The sequence below is a fragment of the Nuphar pumila genome, chromosome 6, assembly GCF_984573655.1.
Source record: "Nuphar pumila chromosome 6, dmNupPumi1.hap1.1, whole genome shotgun sequence".
Taxonomy (NCBI): Eukaryota; Viridiplantae; Streptophyta; class Magnoliopsida; order Nymphaeales; family Nymphaeaceae; genus Nuphar; species Nuphar pumila.
This window is the reverse complement of record NC_143254.1, coordinates 99,389,709-99,417,385: the sequence shown is the minus strand read 5'-3', so window position 1 is coordinate 99,417,385 and position 27,677 is coordinate 99,389,709. Positions and strand designations below refer to the sequence as shown.

General features: G+C 34.8%; 1 protein-coding gene across 1 annotated transcript; it reads right to left on the bottom strand.

Moving 5' to 3' along the window:
* Positions 1 to 299: 299 nt before the first annotated feature.
* On the bottom strand, positions 300 to 17,971 carry LOC149835381 (AP-1 complex subunit sigma-2). The gene is made up of 7 exons (XM_090008452.1): positions 17,893 to 17,971; positions 16,802 to 16,888; positions 12,725 to 12,816; positions 12,548 to 12,656; positions 12,429 to 12,464; positions 742 to 828; positions 300 to 668 (listed from the first exon to the last, which is right to left on the bottom strand). Exons 1-7 carry the CDS (start codon positions 17,893 to 17,895, stop codon positions 597 to 599), a joined length of 486 nt encoding a protein of 161 aa, XP_089864578.1. The 5' UTR covers positions 17,896 to 17,971; the 3' UTR covers positions 300 to 596.
* Between the last annotated feature and the right edge of the window lie 9,706 nt (positions 17,972 to 27,677).

The window sequence follows — 27,677 nt, the reverse complement described above, 5'->3', positions numbered from 1 at the left end:
GCTTGCTTCTTATTCAATGACAATTAAACTAGCGGAAATGCGATTCACCTGACCCAATGACAAAGAAAGAGGGTAATTTTAACCAATAAGAATGCTTTCATCAACTATAAATTGCAGTTATTATCCATATATATATATATATATATATATATATATATATATATATATATATATATATATATATATATATATATATATATATAAACTGCAATAAGTAGCTCATCAGAGTTCCTGGCAAAAGCATTCTCTAAGAACAGATATCTTCTTATTCCTCAATTTAATCCATTGATATAAGATAAAATGAATGTCTCAGTCTTTGCACAGCTGAAGTGAAAAGTCAGACAGATGATAAAATGTCAACTAAATCAATGCAAATATACATTCTTGAAAATTCAAAGTTAAAAGAGAAAAAAAGGAATCAAAGCACCGTAAGAATATCTATGCTTGCATCTTCAGATACTGGACATGACCTCCCAACCCTGCAATATTCTCTTAAGCACACAAAACAACTTCCATCTTTAATGATCTAGAAATACCAAGATACAAGAACACTAGAAATTACACAAAACTGTATTAATGCAGGTCATGCAGCACCTCTATTTTGTTGCTTGTGCAATTATATTGCTTAAAGAATTAGCCTGCTCTTTAGCACTTTCCACTAAAGAATCCTGCATTCCAAAACCAAATTTTTAACATATAATCCTTGGTGCTTGCAGTTAAAATTGATGTGTTGTGACAAACCTGTGCAGCTATAAGTCTTGCAACAGTCTTCTTGCTCGACTCTTGAAGTTCACCCGCAATCAAAAGCTCATCCAGGATGAAGTATGCCTAAAATGTCCATCACCGACCAAAATTTGTAGGATGAACCAGAAAAAGAAAAAAGAAAGGAAACAATTCACTGAAGCACTTCAGAAGGACGTTTTCAACTCACAATCTCTAATATATAATACAAAATAGTAGGTCAACAAAGTTTGGTGGATAAAGTTCCATCCGCTCTGACTTAAGAATCCAACAACTGAATCGTCTGATTGCAGAATATGTACACTGTGTTTCCAAAGATTTATAAGAAAATCTAAAATCCTAAAATGCCTCAAGAAATCGCCTGTGTGTGTTCAAGCTACAGTCAATTATACCTAGAATCTGATGGGGATCTCATGATGAAAGTCATTTTGACTCAATTTAATCTTGTAGATGTGTTCAGCATGGTCGATTTAGCGGGAATCAACCCTTGGATCATTTTTTTATGAAAAAACATGTTTTCTTGAGTCGGGAAAAACTGGTACATCTATAGTAGCTCGATTTTTGCATTGGTAAGAAAACCTGTACACAGGTCAGTTTCCGGGAATTCAAAAGCCAGTTCCTACCGGAAAAATACATCACATCTATAATGTTTGAAGTGACAGTATAATATATATATATATAGGGAAAATATTTGCTACTAATGAAGGTAAAGAACTATAGAGCTAGAAATCATAGGTGCAAGTTGTATCGACTCAATCTAACCACATGTTCAGCATGGTTTGTTTGCTAAGGATCAAGCCTTGAATTGTGCTTTTCTGATGTAAAAATGTGATCGTTTGAGTTATGAAATTTTGGCACATTGTGGGCCGTTGATTTTTGGACCCCTTTAAAACCTAATTACTTGTCATAATCACATGATTCAAAACAAGTTTCCTACTAAACAAACCATGTAGATCACATCCGTAATATTTGATCTACAAAAAATTGAAAATTTTGAAGAAAAGAGTAATTTCTACTCATTACTTCCTTTCCTTTATTAGTAGCTATATATATATAGGGTTAATCTAACATTAAACTAGTTGTGTTTAACATTAGATGAATTCAATCATATTAAAATGACTAAAATACTCTTAAAAGTGGCATTTTTTGAAAATATATGGCTACTTTTTTAGGTCAAAAAGGTAAATTTGATGGATTCATAAAGTTACTTTTTTGGAGAAGATGTTTGACTTTTCAATTCCCTTCAAGTTCAAAAGACCTGTAATGCCCAAAAAGTAGCCATGCATTTCTAAAAGTGTTAAAATGTAAAATTGTACATATATGTATATATAATAATATTATATTATTATATATATATATATAAATACATTTTTTATTTCTTTCTTTTCTGTAATTTTTTTCTTTATTTTTATTTTTTGTCTTTATGTCATCTAGTTCAGTTTGAACTAGAATGACTGTTGCTAGTCAAGTCCTGTCCAGACTTGACTAGCAATAGAGCTGTTGGACTGACACAGTCCAACAGCTCTTAATAGAGTTGTTGGACTGACACATTCCAACAACTCTAAATAGAGCTGTTGGACTGTGCCCAACAGCTCTATTGAGTCCTCTTTCAGCTGTGTATATAAAGGGGTGCAGCCCCTCTTGTATTTTATTCCAATGCTTCTTAAGCAATTGGTTTTTCATATCAATAAAGAAACATTTTTATTTTTATTTTGTTTCCAGTTATACCCTTTTTAAGGGTTATGCTTTAGTGTCATTCTTGACACTTGCCCTTGTTAATCTAAGCTCGTGTTTCGAAGATCCCCATTTCATTTCATGGTATCAGAGCCGCGGAAGTACTAAATCTTGAGGAAAATCTGCCTCGGTTTTCGTGCCCGTTTGCAAAAGTGTTCGCCACTTGAAGAGAAGTGTTTTATCACTTCATTGGAGAAGATTTCACATCTTGTTGTATCGTTTTTTTTTTTTTTCTTTCTTTTTCATTTTCCTTCTTGTTTCTCTTTTATCCCTATTCTTTCTCTCCTTGTAATCAATGGATGACAATGATAAAGTCACCATCATGCCTATGAAACTAAGCGATACGAACTATGTAACATGGGCTTCAATCATGAAGCACCATATATGGGGAAAAGGCTTATGGGGGATTGTGGATGGTTCCGATTCGGAACCTAAGCTATCTCTTACTAAAAAAGAGGGAGATAAAGAGGTCCCTCTATCGGAAGAAGAGAAAATCATGGCTATTGCCTCATACGAGAAGAAATGGAAAGAATGGAGGATATCTCATGCGAAGATAATGTCATGGCTTATCAATAGCGTTGACATTAAAAAATGCTCAAGTCTTGCCAAATTTGATCATGCCGATAAGGCCTGGGAATACCTTAAGAATATGTATTCCCTTAAAGATATTGCACACGTGTGCAACCTCCAAGCAAAAGTTCGAATGATGACACAAGGAGACAAAACTATTCGTGAATATTACAATGGGTTGTCTGAACTTTGGGAAGAACTTTCCCTTTTAGAACCAAAGTGGCATTGTGCCGAAGACATCGAGCTTCGTCAGAAACAACTCGATGCTGAACATTTTTACCAGTTTATCACTGGATTAAGGCCGGAATTTGAAACCACTAAATCGGCCCTACTTCACCGGGGAAAAATTCCTTCTATTGTTGAAACTATTGAAGAGTTAACAATGGAAGAAAATCGTCTCCGGAAAGGTTTTTTAAAAATTGAAGATGATTCCGTTTTAGCCGTGTCTAAACAAGGGAATCATGTTCGATCATATAGGCCTCCTCACTTTAACCGACAAAATGGTGACTATGATAAGAAGAAAGTTATTTGTCATCACTGTCATGAACCGGGACACTACAGGCCACAATGTCCCAAACTTAAGGAGCTGAGAGAAAAAAGAGTTGCAATTGCTGGATCGGAGCCTAAAGATCAGGATGCACCAGTTTCCTTGGCCCAACTAATGGAGATTCTTCAGCCTCTCATTAAAGGTGCCTCTTCCTCATCTGAAGCTTCAACCGGCGCAACAGCCTCATCTTTTTCTGATCTAGGTAAAATTTCTTGGCTTCTTGACTCTGGTGCATCTTTTCATATGACCCCAAATAATCAAAGTCTATCCAAATGTGTTAAAAATAAAACAAGTGTGTCAAAGGTCTTTACTGCTGATGGGACTTCTCTTGAAATAGAAGGAATAGGAAATTTTGAAAAAATTTATAAAACAAAAAAAAATTTTATTCCAGAAATTAGACATGTTCCCAAATTAAATTTAAATCTTTTATCTGTATCTCAAATTTCTGATTATGGGTGTAATATCTCTTTTTCTTCTCATGGTTGTTGGGTATAGGATCGCCAGTCAGGCAAGCTGATTGGGGAAGGCCATAGAGAAGGAGGACTCTATTACATGGATTTTTTGGAAATGCCGAAGAAAGCTTTTTGTTATAATATTCAAAAAATAGAGTTGGAACTGTGGCATAAGAGACTTGGTCACCCACATATAGCCAAAATCCAACATTTTCCAAATCTAGGGAAATTTTGTAACTCTGAATCTTTTGATTGTAAAGATTATATTCTCGGCAAAATGAAAAGATTACCATTTCAGAACAGAACCTTTTTCTCCTCAAGACCACTTGAATTAATACACTCGGATGTTTGGGGTCCTGCACCAGTAATTTCTAAAGGAGGATTTGTTTACTATGTTATTTTTGTCGATGATTTCTCCCGACATATGTGGATGTACTTTCTCAAACATAAGTCTGAAGTATTTTCATACTTTCAAACTTTTCATAATATGGTTAAAAACAAGTTTCAAAATGATATTACTATTTTTCGCACAGATTCAGGGGGAGAGTTTTTATCCACAGATTTTCAAAATTATCTTAAATTGCATGGCATCACACATCAAAGATCTTGTCCTTATACACCTCAACAAAATGGATTGGCAGAACGAAAACATCGCCATATTATAGAAACTACTAGGACTTTATTAATAGCAAATCAAGTCCCGAAAGACTTTTGGGCAGAAGCTGCCTTAACTGCCACCTATCTCATTAATAGGATGCCATCTTCTTCGTTACAAAATATCACTCCCATTGAAAAACTTATGAACATTTCTCCAGACTACTCTAGACTAAGAATATTTGGGTGCAAATGTTTCATATTTACTGACAAAAATGATAAACTTTCCCCTCGTGCGATTCCCTGTGCCTTTTTAGGATATGCTGAAAACCAGAAAGGTTATAGATGTTTTGACTTCAAAAATAATAAACTATATGTGTCTAGAAATGTTTCCTTTCTTGAAAAGGAGAGCTTCTTTGATTTTAGAAAATTAAAAGACGTCACTGAGTACTCCTTTTTGCTAGATCTAACATCAACATCTGATGAATATGACCTTGACTGTAACTTTGATGATGATCAAAGAATTATTGATCTTAATGTTGAAAATGAAGAAGTTCATAGAGATACTAGTATTCAATATTCCAAGCGACAAGAGTCTAATCCTCCATGTGCACTTGAGAAATATTCTAACATTCCAACTAGACAATCATCCCGAATCTCGAGGCCTCCAGGAAAGTTTGTATCATACGAGTCTTTCTCACCCACATATAGGGCAGTTATTGCATTAATTCACTCATATGAAGAACCATCCACATATTTTCAAGCAAAAAATGATATTAAATGGATAGAAGCCATGAAAGCTGAATTAGATGCACTTGAAAAGGCTTCTACATGGAATATTCAAGATCTTCCTTCAGGGAAGAAAACTATAGGATGTCGATGGGTTTATAAAATTAAAACCAAGAGTGATGGTACTCTTGAAAGATATAAAGCCCGTTTAGTAGCCAAAGGTTATGCCCAAGAATATGGGATTGATTATGAAGAAACCTTTGCTCCGGTGGCTCGTATGACTACTGTCCGAACCTTAATTGCCTTAGCTTCTATCAAAAAATGGTCTATTTTTCAAATGGATGTCAAAAATGCTTTTTTAAATGAAAAGCTAGTTGAAGAAGTATATATGAAACCTCCTCCTGGTCTAAGTATTCCTAAGGGTAAAGTCCTTCGCTTAGAAAAAGCTCTTTATGGACTTAAACAAGCACCAAAAGCTCGGTATGATAGGTTTAGTCGTGTTATGATTGATATTGGTTTTCAATTCTGTTTAACTGACACTGCTTTGTTTATTAAGAATTCTGATGCAGGGATCATTGTGCTTCTTCTCTATGTGGATGATATGATCATCACTGGAAACGATAAACAGGGAGTTGAAACAATCAAAACACTTCTTAAATCTCATTTTGAAATGACTGATTTGGGCTTGTTGAGATATTTTTTAGGCATTGAAGTTGCTTATTCTCCTAGAGGATATTTATTATCTCAGACTAAATTTGCTTTTGATATTGTTTTCAGGTCTGGTATTACTGATGATAAGAAAGTTGACACTGTTAAAATGTATCCATCCATTGTTGTAATTAGATATATTTTATATATATAAAAGATGATACATATACATATATGGTATATATGTATATGTATCCTCCTATTTATATATATATATAATATATATTTTCCTTTTGTTTAGCCGTAGGGGTATTTTAGTCTTTTCCTCTGTTTTACGCACATTCACTTTATGAATGTGATTGTAATTTATTTTATTTTTCTTTTTCTTTTATTTTTTATTTCTTTTTTCTCAAGTACCAAAAGGTACCTTGGGGGGCCCACTCAAATAGACGTTGGGCCCCTTCCAACGGTCACATTTGTGACCGTTGGAGGGGCTCCAACGTCTATGAGTGGAGCCCCTCCAAGGCTCCTTTTTGTTGTTATAAATAGGGGCTCTCCCCTTTGTATTTCTTAATCCTTGAGGGAGCTCTTGCTCCATTGTAACGGGGTTTTTACCCCTTCTCCATTATTTCTTCAATGATATGCAACTTATGACTTTATGTCATATTTTTCCCTTTTTATGGGTTTTATGTGTTAGCACATTATGTGCTTGTGTTGTTTCCCTTTAATGGGTATATTTGCACTTCACGTGCATAGGTATGGGTTCATTATTGAACCCAATGTTTTTCAAGTCATTTTCTAACATGGTATCAGAGCAAGGTTGAGATCGAGTTGCTCTTTGGTGCATCGGGAAGCGTGGTATTCAAGAATTTGTTAAAGAAAAATGGTGAAGTATTCGTTTCTCTCTATTGTCTTTCTTATAGTTATTCGGTATGCATTCTATTTCTTTGAGTATTGTATGAAGAATGTAATATGTTCTTTTCTTTATGTGTGCTTTTTGTCATTATGTTTTTTTTGAGTTACTTGCTACTCCATTGAATCGTTTTTGTATGTTTTTCTTTGAAAAACTTTAAATGATAACTTGTTTGGCGAAAAATTAGATATATGATTGCACAAAACTTGCTTTAATGGGTCGGTAAAAATTTATGACCGTTGGAACTTTGAATTTACATTTTAAACCTAACCTTGTTTATGAAAATACCTTTATATGAATGTTTAGTCTTTAAAGAAAGGTATGTTAAGATTAAAATGCTTGTGAAATGTAGTTTTTTGAAAAATGTTTGGCATATATGAAAAATTCCATATTATGTGTCCGTTTTATATAAGCAACATTTAATTAAGAAAGTTTTTTTATAATACCAGTTGAATTAAGTTTTAAAATGGTCTTATGGAATATGGTGATTTTCTTTCCATCTTTACACTCTTAAGGATGTTTTCAACATTTAGAGAGTTCTCTCTCTTTTCAATAAGAGACATTTATATTTTTATGTTGTGATTGTCTCTTGTGGGTTTTGGTGTTTGCCCTTTTGTTTGTTCATTAGTAAATGTTGTAAGTGCTTAATGCACTCTTTTGCTTTTCTGCATATTTCATTACAAAAGTTATGGTCTTCACTAATGTTTATTGTGTACTTATTTCATTAGGAGTAGGTAATAATCTATTAAGTCATGTTTTTTGATAAAACTTAAGAGTGTTAAATTTTTCCTCAATAAATGTTTACTTTTTATTTAAGCCATAGTACAATCTTACTTATCATAAGGTTTTGTTAATGAATCTATTTTGTTGGGATTTCTTCCACTTTAATGGAGTTTTCTCCTTCTTTGGGAGTTGTATATGTTTTTTGTTCAAACTCTCCTTAAGGAGCCTTTCGGTCCTTATAATCTTCTTGTGAGTATATACTCTTTTATGAAGATTTCATGATTGTTTATCATTTTTAAGTTGCAATAGTAGATTTCATAAGTTTTCAAACTTCACCATCTTTATGAATGCCTATATTGGCCTAAGTTTGTTATTTTTGAACTTCACCAACTTCACCGTTTAATTGCACCTTATGTCTTTTATAGTTAAGGCTTGTTTGTTCCAAATCGGTTCATACACATGATGTTGCTTAATATTTCATGTTATGTTGCATAATAAGCCTTTTTTGGTGTACAAGACTTCTTTTGAAGATTAAGCATAATTCGTGTTTATGCAAAATTGTTTTGATGGATTATATTGGACCTTTGATTCAATTTGTTAATCGGTCCTCTTTGTAAAAACTTTTATTTGGAAAATGATTCCTTATGTGTTTATTGCCCTTTTGTGGCATTTATGTTTGTCCATCACATGTTATTTAATGCATCATTTATTTGGCCTTAGTATTGTTATATTAAAGATGTTTGTCGAGGTGAGTTATGGGCACCTCGTGTTGTATCATTTTTAGATTGTCCACCTTCCATATTATAGATGGTTGTTGAGGTGAGTTATGGGCACCTTGGGACTCTAAAATGATTTGTTATTTGATCTCTAATTATGAGTGTGTCACTCATTTTTTCTCTTGTGCCATTGATATTATGGATGCTTCTATGTAAATGTGATGGACATATGGTATTTGAAACCTTAAATGTTTTAAGGTACATTTAAAATCAAGATGTTTTGGGATTATAGCCCAACCTTTTATTTGTTTATGAATCTTATGAGTGCATTTGCACATTTGTGATTCCGTATGATGTGCTCGTTGTGCACATGTGTTCTTGTGTTTTTTCACAAGTGTTCTTGGTGTGTATGTTCACATATTTGTTCTAAAGAATATTATTTTATCGGTTGTAGTATCTTGTTGAAGATACGTTTTACTTGCATTTATTCCAAAATGCTATTATGAGTATTCTTTTTTAAAAGGAATATTGTTTCATTCGAGGTTTATTTTCATTACAAGTTTATTGCCTCAAAAGTTTTTTCCTTTTATGCCCATTATCTAAGTGTCATCATATGTAGACAAGAATTTTATTACACCTTCGTGTGTTTTTAGCCCTTTGTTGGCTTTTGCTCTCTTGGTCTAGTAGCTGAACACACTTATCTTGAGTGTTATTATATGTAGACAAGGCACGTTGATTCACACCATGGTGTGTGATTTTAGCCTATGTTGGCGTTTGTGTTCTTGTTCTAGTCGCTTAGATGTTTGCCCATGGTTGGCTTATTTCACTCATTTCAAGTGTCATCTTATGTAGACAAGAGATGTATTATGTTTTAGCCCATGGTTGGCTTATTACTCTTGTACTAGTAGCTGAACATACTTGGTTTTAAGTGTATTTTTACGTAGACAAGAGATACTTTTTAGTCCATGTTGGCATGTATTCTCTTGCTCTTGTCGTAGATGCACTTATTTCAAGTATTATTATATGTAGACAAGAGGTTCGTTTACACACCTTTGTGTGTGTCTTTGGCCTTTAATGGCTTTATATTCTTGATCTAGTAGCTTATACACTTGATTTATGGGTTTTTGGAGGACTAATGAGGAAGTTGTTTGTAATGAATAAACTATTATTGAAATTTGCAAAATTCCATTCATGACTTGTATTTTTCAAGTAAATCATCTTTTTGATATGCATATCAAGTTGATTTCTTAGCATTTAATCTATATATTAAGTAATTATGATTTTTGCCACCCTTATATGTAAAATGTTTTTTTTCAATTAAGTGTGACTTTCATAAATGTTTTTAAAAAACCTTGTGAACTCTTGGGTTTATTTTGCCTAAAGTATGCTTGGAGACTTCGTTTCTCTTATTTGGAACTTCACTACATGTTTGAAGCATGTTTTAGTTCTTTGAGTATTAATTCATATAATGATTCGTATATGCATATGCTCTTTATGTCCTTTTTTGGGCTCTCATTCAATAAAGCATATGTATGTTATGCCTCTTCGTAGGCTTCTTGTGGTATCCCTTAGTGGATCATTTTGTTATTCCCCATTATGGGGTTATATTTGTCCAATGGTGGATCTTATGAATGCATTATGCATTCTTGCCATTTTTGCATAATTTGCTTCCGCTCATTTTGTTTTAACATAATGTATGATTTAGAAACTTTGGTTTTCTAAATTTTTCGTTTCATACTAAAGTAACTATCATATTATGCATAAATTTTGCACCTTGTTAGGAATGTTCCTTTTTGAGTAAGTGCAAAGATATTGTTTACTTGTTCTTTGTTGTTTTCTTTTCTCAGGATCTTGGAGATAGGACAAAGGGAAGTACCCTGGATGGTTCGGGAAATGGGTTCATCATTTGAAGACAATTGGAGGAAGGCTATTTCAAGTTTCATTGCATCCTTGCCGAAGCCTCGTGGAGTTTTGCCCTTTTTTCAATCTTTTCGTTTCCCTGCAAAGCTTGAGGGGGGGTGTTAAAATGTATTCATCCATTGTTGTAATTAGATATATTTTATATATATAAAAGATGATACATATACATATATGGTATATATGTATATGTATCCTCCTATTTATATATATATAAAATATATATTTTCCTTTTGTTTAGCCGTAGGGGTATTTTAGTCTTTTCCTCTGTTTTACGCACATTCACTTTATGAATGTGATTGTAATTTATTTTATTTTTCTTTTTCTTTTATTTTTTATTTCTTTTTTCTCAAGTACCAAAAGGTACCTTGGGGGGCCCACTCAAATAGACGTTGGGCCCCTTCCAACGGTCACATTTGTGACCGTTGGAGGGGCTCCAACGTCTATGAGTGGAGCCCCTCCAAGGCTCCTTTTTGTTGTTATAAATAGGGGCTCTCCCCTTTGTATTTCTTAATCCTTGAGGGAGCTCTTGCTCCATTGTAACGGGGTTTTTACCCCTTCTCCATTATTTCTTCAATGATATGCAACTTATGACTTTATGTCATATTTTTTCCTTTTTATGGGTTTTATGTGTTAGCACATTATGTGCTTGTGTTGTTTCCCTTTAATGGGTATATTTGCACTTCACGTGCATAGGTATGGGTTCATTATTGAACCCAATGTTTTTCAAGTCATTTTCTAACAGACACTCCAGAAGTTGTTAATGTTAAAATGAAGATTGATGATGGAGAACTTCTTGCAGACCCTACTCCTTACAGACAGCTTGTCGGGGCACTTTCCTATCTATCCATTACCAGACCAGATATAGCACATGTTGTTCATACAACAAGTCAATTTCAACATGCTCCTACTTCTGTTCATATGGGAGCAGTCATGCGTATTATCAGATACATCAAGTCCTCTCTTTCACGAGGACTTTTCTTATCTTCCTCCTCTTCTCTTGATTTAATTGCATATACTGATGCTGATTGGGGAGGTGATCCCAATAACAAACACTCAACCACTGGCTTTTGTGTCTTTTTAGGGGAATCATTAATCTCGTGGAGGTGTAAAAAGCAGCAGAAGGTATCTCTCTCATCCACCGAAGATGAATACAGAGCCATGGCAACCACGACCATGGAAGTAGTTTGGCTCCGACGACTGCTTGCTGACATGGGAGCTGAAGCAACAAAGGCTTCACAAATGTGTTGTGACAACAAAAGTGCGATCTACATTGCCAGTAACAGAACATTCCACGAACGCACCAAACACATCGAAATGGATTGTCACTACGTCAGAGAGGAATATCTACACGGGATAATTGATCTGCCATATGTCACTTCAGAATATCAGTTAGCAGACTTCTTTACAAAGCCTCTCGCTGCTCCCCGATTTCACTTTCTCTTAGACAAACTTTCGCTCATTGTACCGTAAGTTTGAGGGGGAGTGTTAAAATGTAAAATTGTACATATATGTATATATAATAATATTATATTATTATATATATATATATAAATACATTTTTTATTTCTTTCTTTTCTGTAATTTTTTCCTTTATTTTTACTTTTTGTCTTTATGTCATCTAGTTCAGTTTGAACTAGAATGACTGTTGCTAGTCAAGTCCTGTCCAGACTTGACTAGCAATAGAGCTGTTGGACTGACACAGTCCAACAGCTCTTAATAGAGTTGTTGGACTGACACATTCCAACAGCTCTAAATAGAGCTGTTGGACTGTGCCCAACAGCTCTATTGAGTCCTCTTTCAGCTGTGTATATAAAGGGGTGCAGCCCCTCTTGTATTTTATTCCAATGCTTCTTAAGCAATTGGTTTTTCATATCAATAAAGAAACATTTTTATTTTTATTTTGTTTCCAGTTATACCCTTTTTAAGGGTTATGCTTTAGTGTCATTCTTGACACTTGCCCTTGTTAATCTAAGCTCGTGTTTCGAAGATCCCCATTTCATTTCAAAAAGTACCATTCTTTTAAGAGTATTTTAGTCATTTTCATAAGGTTGAATCTATCTAATGTTAAACACAACTAGTTTAATGTTAGATTAACCCATATAGATATATATACTAAAGAAAATAACTGATTATCATGTTACCTTGTGGAAATTGAAGATTAGGTCTAATTCACAAACCTGAAAAAACAGGAAAAAGCAAAGCATAAGATAATTTCCATATCAAGAAGAAAGCCAGTGATACTGATGAGCCAGGGGCTTACACTGCCGAAATAGCGATCAAGTATCTCAACAAAATGATGTATTATTTCGAGTATTTCCAGTTCATTGTCATCCTGATCTACGCACATGCAGAAGTAAAGGCTAGCATATCTGCAAACCACCGAATGATGCATTTGTGAGGCCAGGAACATCAAGAGTAGCAAAAATGTGTCATGTACCTTTTATAGACAACTTTGTATCCTCTCCATTCAACAAAGTTACAGAGCTTTGGGCCTCGGGTAAGAATCAATCCACTGAGCTCTCGGATCACCTTAAAAAAAGGATTGAAGGAGAAAACATAACATCAATATAGAAACACAAACATTTAGCTCTCTCATCAATTGCAAACTGTTGTAACTGGTGAACTCAAAATAAAATAAGGAAATAAATGAATTGACGATGAATTTAGGAGTTCATGAAAAAAATAATGTCTCAGAAAGAACAAAGGCCAAAGCACCACGTGCATCCATATTCATGAGAAATGTCTCAAACAAAAAACATTTCTATTTCACTCACAGTGAAATGGATTGGACTGATATGGAAAGAGAAAACAGGAAATTATAGAGATAGAAATAGTACAGCGGTAATATACCAAGAGGAACAATCTGATGCCTAGTTAAGAGCAATAAATCCATCTTCAATGTAAAGGCTATCCAGAAGAGAATACACTGTAAGTTGCAACACCGCCAGCAACAGTGTCAAATCACCAATCACATCGGAATGAAGTTACAACTTTGCACCACACTAGTCTCATATAGTTGATGGCAGCTCTGTCCTATTCCTATTGCTGTTTCCTTGGCCTCTATATGTTCTTTTCTTGTCTGGAAAAAAGAACCAAGTCTTTTACCACACAAATCCACATTTAGTAAGCAGTAGATTCAAGAAATGAAAGAAAAATTTACTTTCCAGACGGAATGCTGAATATATAGTAAGGCTGTTGAAAATGACTAATGATGTAACCTACTCAATACCTGGAGCATGAGATGCATGTGGGGACCAACAACTCATTCATATAGAACAGGGTTTTGAGCTTGTTCACCATCTGAAGCATGCAATTTCCTATTCTACTACCTAAGGGGATCACCAACCTTACTATAAAAAATGTAAAATCATGCAGCAAGTTCAAATGTGAACTGAATCTGGGACAAAGTACATCCATGAGTGAGCAATCTCAGTCCATAAAAGTTAAGAAAGACAATATTCGGCATCTCAACCAAACCCTGCAGTTGCTGCTTCTTGGGAATGCAATTTCTGAATTGCCGAAAATAATTCATCAATAACATATAAAGAAAAGGGTCATGATACTTAGCTACCTAATTTGGAAGCAACGGCTCATAGGAGTAACATTAACAGGAAAAGAATCAAATCAAACTTCTTCAACTATTTTTTAGGTGCCTACTTTGAGCAATACAAGGTCTTTTGCAGTAAAAAACTGGGCCAGAAGGCCCTGGCAAAAAGGTAAAGACCCACAAGGATAAACATTTTCCACATCCATTTACACAAATACAGTTCTTAAATCAAATCAATTGAAACAAGATCATAAACTGTAGTTGTATTGAGACTGGAGCAAATGACTTGCCCAAAATCAGTATAATGCTCATGTCTAAAACTTTTAGTGATGGGCCTATAAATGTATCCCTCTAGGATACACACATATGTCTTTAGATTCTGTCACCATTGCACTGCAATGTCTCAACAGGATGTCTAAAAACATCTCGTGTTGGGACATTCTTTAGTGCAAGCAATCCATCAATAGTGGCATGGTCCCATTCTAACTTGCCTACACCCACCTATAACACTAAGACTCATAATAGAAAAAGCAATTAAAAGGAACAGCATGATCCTGAGATGGCAAAATGAAGAACTTAGTCCCCATGACCCTCTTGGATAGCAACATGAGAGCACAAAAAAGGAAAGTGAATAGCTATTTGTTAAGAGCTGGCCGAATATCATATGAACAGTCCCAAAACATAGAAGCTGGAGTAAAATATGAACATGATACTGAAATATTTTATGGGTAAAAACCCTAAAATAATAGATGAAGACTATAGTTTAAGAGAAGAGTAGACTCAGATGGAAAAAAGAGTGTGAATAACATAGCTGTCCCCAAATAATTATAAAGGGAAAAGAATAATTAATTTCAAATTTGCAACACATCCAAGAGACACATACAGTCGCTTCAGCTGGAACTTTATCTCCTGACCATATTGCAAAGCCTAAGAGATCCATCAAGCATGACAAAATTCTTTCTATTAACAAATTATCCTTGATATATGTAAAAGGAAATTTATTAATTAGCTACACCATGACAAGAACATCCTTCACATAAAATTATCAATCATTTGATATGTGGAAAGCAATGTCTCCACCATGCAAGTCTGTTGGCCTAAAGTTTTAAATTACAAATCCTTATTGGATGATATCATGAGATAATACTGAATAAAACCCAGGAGTGATACTTACTAGCAAGAACAAAAATCCCCAAATCCTTGATTAGACAAGGGGAGGCACCGTAGACACATGAATGGAAGAAAAGTGGGAAAAAATACAGACTAACTACAAGAAAAAAGTAAGCATTAAATTCCTAACGATCACCACAAGCAAGTTTCTGACAAAACCCACCAAATAGATCAACATGACATGGCAAGCCAAAATACTTTAAACACTCATAGGGTTCAAACTAGAAGAGGTAACAGAAACAACATGGGAAGGGTAGCCAGGCTAATTAAATAGTATAAATTACATATTGTTGGCTCCAGTCTCTTCCTTCACCTGTAATCATGCACCTCATGACTAAAAGAACTACTAACAAAGTTGAAAATTTGAAATCTATCTAGAACATGGTGAGCTGAAGAAAATTTTTTGGGGAAACAAAAACACTATATTCATGTGCAATAGACTCAATTTTGAGAATGCTTCAGTATGTGAATCAACAATAGATCGAATGAAAGGACAGCAAAGAGCCAGAAAGAATACTTGCATCATAGAGCCACAAGTACTAAAAGAAAAATCCAGATGGAGAAGCCAATGTACCAGCTAAGTACATGAGCACCAGAAAAGACAGCGAGTAATATAACAGGAGAAGAATATAATCTTGCTGCTCAACTCATTGGTATGTGCACACACATCACGATGTACTGGTGGGAGAAGCACCAAATAGATTAAAAGACAGGACATCAATGAAAATGAATAAACCAAGTCAATGAATGGATTTTAACTTGGCCAATCCAAGACAAACGTCCATACCTGAATTCCACAAATACCATCAATCAATAAACAGAAGAAGGAAAAGAAAATTTATCAATAAGGGAGACAGTCTTGCAATGGTGCCAAATAAAAATAATTTAGGAAAGCAACATTCTCTTGAAACTTAAAGAGAAACATTGCATGGACTTCTAGAAACACCTTAAACACATGAAAATTTGTCTTAAAACACTAGAATCACCACAACATAGAACATAAACAACTGATATCAGAAGTTTTCAGAAATCAGCAGAGTGCCCTCAACAAAAAAAGCCTAGCTTGGTTAATATATGTACAAAAATATACATGGAATCCAAAATGCATGTAAAAAGGATTTGAATGCAGCAAACAGGGAAGTGAGTTGTGAGCGTATGTATAAGTCTTGCATTATCATGTTTGAAGATCATTGAATAATTAGTTTCCCCTGTCGAAAAAGAAAATAAACTTTTCCATGAAATAAGTCTCAAGTACAGAATAGAGCAACTGATAGATTGCTTTGTTATTCTTGGATATCTGTTTTCATAGGTTTGAACTGACAATCTTTCTCAACTGTCATCATCTTGCATCTGATAATTACATGGCAATGGAGATGCATATGTCCCAAATGTTCAGACTTTTCTGTTCACGGGTTTGTTTTGTGATTCTTAGATATCTGTTTTCAAAGGTTTGAACTTGACAGACCTTGTTCATCATGACTTATTAGCTTTTACGTTCATATCTGCAATGCTATTCTCTAACAATCTTTTAAGTAAGTACAATCAAATGCCATCTGGTTTTGACTACAATCCATTCTAGTTGTACCCATGAAATGATTTAGCAACAAGAAAATAAACATATAGCTCCAAATAGTTAGAACTTAGTCCTCACAAGTGTAGCACAATAAAAATTTTGGACTAAGAACTAAAGCTCCAGGTTTTAGCCAAGTTGAATGAAGAAAGAGAATTTAACTACCACAGGAATTAAAACAAAATAAAGAATACTAAATGAAAATTTACATAATCTAATCTGCTCACCTTAGACCTTTCCTTCTGAGCATAAGGTGAATACCATTTTGTCAACCTCACCTTGCCTTGTCGGCTGATCAGAAGCACAAAGTGAATCTGGGCAATAAATTGCAGATCTGTTCATTAGCTGCTTAAGTTATGATGAAATGGAGAGCAAAGCAAGAACTTCCACAAAAGAGCATCACTTTTATCTTAGACTTATCCATGGAAAGAAAAAGATTGACAGAACATGAACATGATCCGAAGATAGGAAAACCGAGAAAGCAAGATAAAATCAATATATAAATCTCTCAGAGAACATGTTAAAATGGAAATTAAATATGGTTCCCTAAGTTCCTAAAGTTATGGAGTCATATAAGGTATAAAAAATCAAACTGCCTCAAAATGAACCAGTTCAGGATTATGAACTCAACTAAGAGATCTCCATAAACTAGGCCCAAATTTCATTCATGTGTCACATTCTGTTTTAGCTTTTGATCTTTAATATCACAAAGATATTAAATTTAAGGCAAAACACTTTTAAAAGAGTAGATATTGTACTTTTTCGATTTTTCTTTTTCACATGTGATCTTTTCTGCTTTAAAACTTAAAAAAAAAAAAAAATCCTAACGTCCATATATTTGTCTTAAACTATTTGAGTTGAAACAGGTATGCGAGGAAAAATAAGTGCAATCTCTTAGGAAAATAAACATCTCCCCTTAAGCAATTAAACAAACAATCTACAGATGCAACTGTTTCATGAACGGCCGGCGGCGAGATTGAAACATCATCGAAGCACCAAACGCGTAACATCAGAGAAAGGGAAAGCAATGGAAAAAAAAATCTCAAACCCTAAAAGTTCGTGACAAATCCAGATTTTTCATCTCATAGCAAAACTACAACTCGAGATATCCCTCTACAAAACGACCCGATAAAATTCACCAAAACAGGGTCATATCGAATAGCAAAACGAAGGGGGGAAATTGAGAAAGACGACCAAAAACACATCAACGACAAGAAGAAAGAAAGAAAGAAAAAAAGAACTGAGATTATCCAAGAAAAAAAAAACTAATTTCTCCTGTAGGGTTTTTGCTATTAAGAAGGGGTAGAGAAGGACGCACCATTTTCGATCGGAAGTTGGAGGGGGACTCCTCTCTCTTCTGCGATCGCGAATGCCACAGATCCCAAAACGCTCGTGCTGTAGATCTGAAAGATGGAGAGGGAGGAAGGAAAAAAGGGTGCTGGAGCTGGAGCTGGATCTGGATCTGGCAGTCAAAGGGTTCGGACCCAGTTGGGTTCGGTGAAGGTTGTGGTGGGGCCAGTCAACGGGTCACACCCGTTCGCAGTAAGGATGCAAACGGTTCGGACCGGGAACAGCTAAATACATGAAAATTCAGATTGGAATCGGAACTCGAATAGCCAACAATTGCAAAGCCCCCATCCTGAATCTGACCCATTGGCATGCCTCCAGAGGTGATTCGTCGACAATGCCGGCACTAGTGTCCTTGTCTAGTGTTTGCATCGATCATGTTAGAACACTATTGTTCACGTGTTTAGTGTTTGATTTACTGTCGCTGTTAACTTGGATACAAATATTTAAAATTTATGTATTTTGATTAAAAAATCATATTTTAAGTATAAAAAAATTAAAGTTAATATGCATTCACTTAATAAATTATAAAAAATAGGGATTAAAATACACCCAATTAAAATATAAAACCTTTAAAATCTAAGCATACTCGAAAAAAATCAGATTTAGCATTTATTCATACAATAAATTACAAAAATAAGGATTAAAAATATAAAATCACTAAAATCTAAAGTGTACCTAAAAAAAAATAACATTTTAGTATCATTCACTCAATAAATTATAAAAATAAAGTTTAAATTATAAAAAAATTTATAATTTAAAGCATACAAAAATTTTTAGATTTTTTATGCATTTACTAAATAAATTACAAAAATAAAGATTAAAATACAAACCCCCTAAAATCTAAAGCATAAAAATTCAGATTTAGCATCATTCATTCAATAAATTATAAAAATAAAAACTAAAATACAAAACTTCTAAAATATAAAGCATGTTAAAAAAAAATCAATTTAGCATCATTCACTCCATAAATTATGAAAATAAGGATTAAAATATAAAAATCTCTAAAATATAAGCATAAAAATTTAATTTTTGCATTCATTCGCTTAATAAATTTAAAAAATAAAGATTAAAATACAAACCTCCTAAAATCCAAGCATACTTGAAAAAATGAAAGTAGCATACCCTAACCTTAAAATTATATTAGAGTTCGCTCTAACTTCCACCGAAATAGTGTGAGAGCATAAGTGCGCACAACTGCAAAAAAAAAAAAAAGGTAAGATGAGTGGACATGCTCGGACACACCAGCACGAGCCAAACACATACATACAATATTATAATATTTTAATAAATTTACATTCTTATCAAAAAAATTATCGATTAAAAAATAAAAAATTCCGTAACCTCATGTCTTGATTCGCCAAAAATGTTCGAACGTGCAAGTCAAACTCACGCCATATGTCCTCATGTCATGATTCTCAAGAAAATGTTCGAACTTGCAAGTCAAACTCACGTCATATGCAAAATTCCGTATCTTTGTGGCACGAGAGAAGATGACATGCTCAACTAAATTCTCATTGCACGGATGCACCTCTCAAGATTTAAAATCAAATAAAAAAACTATTCGTAGTTAAGTCACTAAGGATTGGTAACCAATAAACAAAACTATAAAGCCCACAAAAGAAGCCCATAACAAAAAAAAAATATGCATAAAATCTTTTTTTTTTTACTCGGATAAACCGTCCCATGCGCAGAGACCGAGCCGCCCTGGCTCAGCCTGCCATACTTACGGCCTCAACTCTGAGGGCTTATCACTCGACCCCAAGGAGTCGCCAAGCTTCGGCTTACGCAGTGGGTGATGCCCACTGGATTTGAACCTAGACCGCCTGTCAAACGGTCTAGGCCCATCCCACCATGCCAAACAAGATAAATAAAATCTGACTAACATCTACTTTAAAACAAAACCAATGGATAAGATACATGAAAGGAAACACCATTTGAAAGACCTTTGTAAGTAATCTAATCTTACTGAACCAATATTTTGAAGTCAGTGTGAGAGCTCACGCAAGACACTGAGGTGTAGGGAGTAGGACCGCACAATGAGCCAAGCTAGCTCGGCTCGAGCTCGTTTAACAAACCAAGTGTCAAACTTTATTGCATAGGAAAGGAGAAGAAACAATAATAACAGTATAAGGCCCTTCACAAGGGCTCAGGCCCGATAGACATAAACAAGCTAAGCTTGAATAGGCAATCAAGTTCGGTTAAGCCCAATTAGCCCGATTGCTTTGGTTAATATAGTTAATAACACTGGTTTGGTATAAGTACATATTATATTGACAACGTGTACAACTTAAAGGCTTATATTGATGGGTAAGGAAACGTAAGGTGTTGGGCTTTCAGTGATGAGTTCGAATCCAATTAAACTTAAATTTGGCTTAAATTTTTTTTCAGTAAATATGTTCAGCCCGAGCCAAGCTGAGCTTAGTGAGCCGAGCTTATGCTTGGCTGGAAACCAGCTCATGTGAAGCCCTAGTAGGGAGCACTTTCTACCTGCGCAAGGATCCCAAGTTAAGAGAGAGAGAGAGAGAGATGATTGTGCCATGTAAAAAAAGGGTGATAGGGGATGTCAACGGTTCAGACTTACAAGATCCAACTTTGGAAGGATTGCATGAACCAAACCCAGCTCATCACAATAAAATAATATTTATTTTGTTTACATTGAAAATTTGCATATCTTAATTGAAACTCAGGTCGTCGGCTCTAGTATGAAATTTCACAAACCATACTCAGCTTCATGTACTAATTTTACCCTTTGGATTCAACCAGATTCTAATCTGGAGTCCTTTATCACCAAACCTTGACTCTATCAGGTTTGGTAGAAAGATGAATTAAATTTGAGGAAAAAACGTGTACATATGATAATTTCCAATTATTTGTTATATATGTTCCTAAATCACCTACTATTGTCACATTTTAGGAGGAAAAAGCTGATGGAATATCTTGGTGTCACGTTTCTTAATTTTTGTAAAAATATTTCTATATTAATTTCAATTTTTTTATTTATAACTCTCTCTCTCTCTCTCTCTCTCTCTCTCTCTCTCTCTCTCTCTCTCTCTCTCTCGTGGGTTCCAATTGGTGAAACCAGGCATTGGATCACGTGTTTTCGGCGTGTCATATCGTTTGAAGGTTAAAAAATCAACTGCCTACAATATGCGAAATTTTAAACTCTCAAAAATCACATTTTTATGCTGAAAAAATACGATCCAAGAACCTATTCCTACCATTTTAACAATGTTGAACACATCCATGAGATCAAGGATAGTAAAAATAACCTCGCCATATGAGTTCAAATGAGGAGGTTCTTTTCCTCATGAGGGTAACACACACATATATTAATTATATATTCTGCCTACACTGATCCATCTCTACTACAGCCTATGGGTCTTTTTGAAGGGTTTCTTTTCATGTTTTTCTCGAGTCCGTATGCATTATACATGTGTGATTTATGGGAATCGACCGTTTCGGATGCATGGGTAGGTTTTTATGAGGTTTCAAAATTAATTATGTAAAATTTTTGTAGATATCATAAATATTTGCAGCTTAAAAATTCATGTTTTTTTTATCAAAAAATGCATGATAGAAAGATCGACTTAGCAAATCAACCATGCCAAATGTATAGGCGGGGTCAAATTTGTAAAAAAAATTGAAAACTCTCATTCGGTAGGCAGCTACTCCCTCTCCCCCCCTCTCTCTCTCTCTCTCTCTCTCTCTCTCTCTCTCTCTCTCTCTCTCTCTCTCTCTCTCTCTCTATATATATATATATATATATATATATATATATATATATATATATATATATATATGAGTAATGGGTAGGTGCCTACTGAGCTTTGGAAATGTTGTTTCTATTTTTTTCTAAAAACTGACAATATACCGACACTACAAGAAAATAGGTTATTAGCGACGGAATTATTCTGTCGCTAGTTAGCGATGGATTAACGAGCAAAACACATTTGTCGCTATAATCAATGAAATTTACGAAAATAGCGACGAAATATATCATGTCACAAAAGTCGTCTCTAATTAGCGACGTATTTTGTGAGGAAATATTTTGTCATCATGGACGCAGCATTTAGCAACGGCGGTTGCGACGGAAAGTCTTCCATCGCTACTTAGTGACGGACTTGGCGACGAACTTGGCGACGGAATATATTTCGTCGCCATTTACGTGTTTTGATTTACGGCGGCTTAGCGACGGAATTAATCCGTCGCGAATTGTCGCATAACCCTAATCCCCGCCCTTTTTTTCTTTTCTTCTTTCGCCGCTTCCGCTCCCGCCAGCCTTCTGTCGTTCGCCGTTCACCGTTCGCCGCTGCCCGGAAACAGGTATTCTAAAATACCTTAAGGGGTCCCCCCCCCCCCCCCCCGCATTTTCCAGCAGGGGGTCGACCCCCTGTGGTTTCGGTAGGTCATTGGGTATTGGGCTTCTCAAGGCATATGCAAGATGTTTTCATTTGCCTCAAAATTTTTTTTTTTTTGTGACTTCATTTTAAAATATTGTTTTTTACAGATTTCTCAATGGAACCCGCTTGTGCTCAGCCACCCGTGGTAAGTAAGTGACAAAAACAATGCAAATCGGGTAAATACCTGTGGTGAGTAAGTGATGCAAGTGCAACACATGTTATTTAATTTATTAGATGTAACACTTTATTGTTCACACACTCACTTAGTTGTTGATATCTAGGGTTGCTTTGTTGAAGTTCAGAGATCATGATGAGCATAATTTTAATGTATGAATATAAAAGTGTTCTTATTTTTGGAGTACGGATTTCATGCAAGGCATGGTAGTAGTTAGTGGAATATTCAAGTGCGTTTGTTGCAGGTACATGTTTGCCATTTGTTTGATATGAATGATTACGATGTATTGCAATGTTTGATGTAATTGTATTCATGTTTGCATGTAATTACTTTCAATTTGATTATGATTTTCATGTGAAATTGTATAATAAAAGCATGCTTCAAATGATTGTATCGTGTCATTAATAGTTTGTACATGAAAATATTAAGTTATCAATGCATGCATCATAATTCTTATTATTGTATGACATTATATATTGCATGATAAATTTGATATTTTCTTCATCATAGCATTCTGATGGTTCTCTTTTAACTGGTTAGGTTATTATTCGTAACATCATAAAAAAATAACTGCAAATCGTGAATGGATGTACTGTAGGATAGTGGACAATGAGTTATCACATGAATATATGGATAGTGTTGAAAGTTTTATTGAATTTGCAACGGCAAGTGTTAGTACAGTGGATCCCATAGGTCGGATTAGGTGTCCTTGCAAGATTTATAAGAATAATCGATTTGTAGAACCTCATGGCGTTAGATATCACCTATACAGGAAGGGTTTTATGAGTGATTATCAGAATTAGACGTTTCATGGATAAGAATTTAGAAACAATTTTGATGCACAGGTAAATGTGGTGCACAATAATCTATATATGGATTTGATATTTGATGCCGCAGGAACAGAACTGGGTACTGCTATGAGTCTTAGTGATGTAAGAACTGTCGTAGATGAAGAATCACCAAACGATGCAGCTAGTAGATTTTATGATTTACTTAGAGATGCTGATGAGCCACTTTGGAACGGTTGCGAGAGTCACACTATCTTATATGTAGTTCTTTAACTAATGAATTTGAAGTCCGAGTATAATTTGAGTCAATCATGTTTTGACCGTTTGTGCATGATTGTGAAGTGTATGTTGCCCAAAGATGAGAAATTGTCATAAAATTTCTGTCGTGCGAAAGTTATGGTCAACGCTCTCGGTGTGAGGTACAAAAAGATTGATGCTTGTCCAAATCACTGCATGTTGTATTTCAAGGATCAGGAAAACAACATATCATGCCCGTCATGTGGGCATCCTCGGTTCAAGCCAAAGACAAGAGGCAATGGTAGCACGAGATCAAAGAAAGTTTCATACAAGTTGCTCTGCTACTTTCCTTTCACTCCTAGATTGCAACGATTGTATATGTCTTCAAGGACAGTTAAACACATGAGATGGCATGCAAATAAAGTTTGACACAATGAAAAGAAGATCACGCATCCTGTTGACGCTGAAGCTTGGAAGCACTTTGATCGTACTCATCAGAACTTCGCAATGGAAGTGCGAAATGTTAGACTCGGTCTATGTACAGATGGATTTAATCCATTAGGGGGTAGATCAACTCCATACTCATGCTAGACAATATTTGTAACTTCATACAACTTTCCACCAAGCTTGTGTATGAAACGTCAAAATCTTTTCTTGTCTTTGTTGATCCCTGGTCCGACCTCACCTGGCCAAAATCTTGATGTATATTTAAGGTCATTGATTGATGAACTAAAAGTACTGTGGGATGACGATGTTACCACGTATGATGCCCACAAAAAACAAAATTTTAATATGAAGGTCGTTGTTCTATAGACAATCAGTGACTTCCCTGTATATGGTATGCTATCTGGTTGGAGCACACATGGGAGGTTGGCATGTCCGTACTGCATAGAGGATTCCAAATCTTTTAGATTGACGCATAGAAGAAAGCCTTGCTGGTTTGAGTGTCATCGTCGATTTTTACCCAGCGACCATCCGTTCCGACGACAAAAGAATGTGTTTAAAGCAAGCACAACTGAAATAAAAGGTTCATCAACAAGATTGTAATACTTTTCAGATATATTAACAGATGCTCGCAGTTCTACACCCTTCTGTGGATTTGGAAAGGATCACAATTGGACAAAAAAAACTATTTTTTGATAACTACCATATTGATACAACATAATTTGGATGTGATGCATGTGGAGAAAAATGTGTTTGATAATGTGTTCAATACAGTAATGAATGTTAAAGGGAAAATGAAAGATAATCCGAAGGCCCGTATGGATTTAAAAGTAATATATAAAATACCAGAATTGGAACTCAATGAGTATAATAGCAAAGTACTGAAACCAAAGGAAAAGTACATACTTAGATCTGATCAAATAAAGCATGTATGTCAATGGTTGAGACAATTGAGATTTCCAAATGGATATGTCTCTAACATTGCTTGGGCTGTGAAGATTGACAATGGACAGTTATATGGGTTGAAGAATCATGATTGTCATATCTTTATGCAACGATTGATACCCTTAGCATTCCATGATATATTAGACAAACCTATATGGGGGTATTGTCTGAGTTGAGTGAATTTTTTAGAGCATTGTGCATATCAGAAATCGTAGTATTTGATGTAAAGAATCTTGAGGACTCTGTCATCACCACTGTTTGTCTGCTAGAAAAGATATTTCCGCCAGCAGTTTTTTATGTTATGGAACATTTGATCATACATTTGCCATATGAACTAAGGGTTGGTGGCCCTGTGCAATATTGATGGATGTACCCATTTGAAAGGTATATGTTTTTTTATATTTGTCTCTTTAATGACAGATATTTCAAATTTGAAATGTATATTTTTGTCAGATACATGTTTGACCTCAAAAAAAAGGTTCGAAATAAAGCAAGAGTATAAGGCTTTATTTGTGAGGCGTACACTTTAGAAGAGATTTCAAATTTCTCATCTATGTACTTTGAACCTCACATTCCAACACGTTACGCATGCCCGCCCCGTAACGATGATGGAGAACAAGTGACTGTAGTTGAAAAGTTGTCGATATTTCAACCACTTAGGCATGCATTTGGTAGTTGTCAATCAAGGCTCTTGACAGATCGAGAGCAAGACACAACACACATCTATATTCTTTTTAATTGCTCAGCGATCGGCCCATACATCGAGTAAGTATATGTAGACGCAACACAATTATAAATCCTTTTATGTTCTATATGTGCATACATAGTTCGGTAATATAAGTATTTGTGGTTTGCAGACGATTTGATCTAGAGTTGCAAAGAGAAGTTTCACATCTCACTGATACAGAAATACAAAAAGAACGTGAAACTAAGTTTGTGGAGTGGTTGAAATTGGTAAGGACGCTAACATAAATTTTGTACTTATAAACAACACTAAGTTACTTAATTGGTCGTAATCACAATCATTGTTTATGTCTGTGAGTAGGTCCGCTATGGTGATGTTAAAGATCAAGGAATATGTGATTTAGAAAATGGTCCGACCAAAGTTGTGCAATGCTACAATGGGTATATCGAAAATGGTTATCGATTCCATACAAAAGATTATTGTATAAACAAATCAATGATAAATAGTGGCGTGTGTGTCAAGGGTAGCAGCTACGGTGAAAATGAACATGATTACTACGGTGTTATAGAGGAAATAATGGAGTTTACTTACTTAGGCATGAATAACAGGGTAACTTTATTCAAGTGTCATTGGTTTGATCCAACTGCAACAAGACTCGACAATGCTTCAAGCATTGTGGAGATGGATCATAAATCAAGGTTTGGAACATATAAACCATTCATATTAGCCTCGCAAGCTCAACAGGTTTATTATACTTTATATCCGAGTATAAAAAAGTTAGATAGAAATGAATGGTGGGCAGTTTGCAAGGTGAAGTCCAAACTATACCCTGAGTATGATCAGTTACAGGAAGACACGTTAGCTGAAGACAGTGATTACTATCAATCAGATGATATTTATGACTTCGCTTATGGTCGCGATATTGCGCATGATATGCATGTCATATCTCCATTGGCCGATGAAACATCATAGAAGAATGTGATCCAAATGATATACCAAGTGAATGGGTAAACAATGAAGAAGAAGAAGAAGAAAGTCAAACAAGTGACGAGGAAAAATTCTTAAGCAAGTGAGCAAAATCTTGTAATACAAACCTCTATTTGAATGCATTACAATACTTGATGTGAATGATTTGAATTATTTGAATATATTGTAATACTTGATATGAATGAATGAGTTGTATTACAATACTTGATGTGAATCATTTGAATTATTTGAATGTATTGTAATACTTGATACAAATGATTTGAATGCATTGCAATACTTGATGTGAATGATTTGAATTATTTGAATGTATTGTAATACTTGATGTGAATTATTTGAATTATTTGAATGTATTGTAATACTTGATGTGAATGATTTGAATGCATTGCAATACTTGATGTGAATGACTTTAATGCATTGTAATACTTGATATGAATGACTTGAATGCATTGTAATACTTGATGTGAATGACTTGAATGTATTGTAATACTTGATGCGAATGAATGGGTTGTATTGCAATACTTGATGTGAATGATTTGAATGATTTGAATCATTTGAATGCATTACAATACCTAATGTGAATGATTTGAATGCATTGCAATACCTGATGTGAATGATTTGAATGCATTGCAATACTTGATGTGAATGACTTGAATATATTGTAATACTTGATGTGAATGACTTGAATGTATTGTAATACTTGATGTGAATGACTTGAATGTATTTAATATTTTATAGGAGGCATATGAGCAACAGATGGTAGAGCGATATGGCGATGACGCTACTCAGCATCCATCATTTGATCCTGTAGCATGGGTGACTGCAGCAGGTGAACCCAAAAAGGGTCGCGTGTTCGGGTTTGGGAGTAATATGAACACTTCACCTGTTATTGCTTCTTTCAATTACGGCTCATAGACTTCTTCCGCCGACATAAGCTCCAAGCAGCAGCCTATTTTTTGCGGTGATGATATACGCCAGATCGTTAAGGACACAATGCGTGATTGCTTCCATAAAATTGTCGTCGACGTTCTCCAAGCTGAGTTCAACAGTTTTTGCTGAACAGGGGAACTTCGATTGCATGTCTCTCTTAGGTAT

Excerpts from the sequence above, each read along its gene's own strand:
- LOC149835381 (XM_090008452.1), bottom strand. Across the intron at positions 829-12,428 it reads TAATCTTCAATTTCCACAAG|GCATACTTCATCCTGGATGA; the intron begins GTAACATGATAA and ends TGGACATTTTAG. Across the intron at positions 669-741 it reads CAAGACTTATAGCTGCACAG|GATTCTTTAGTGGAAAGTGC; the intron begins GTTTGTCACAAC and ends TTTGGAATGCAG.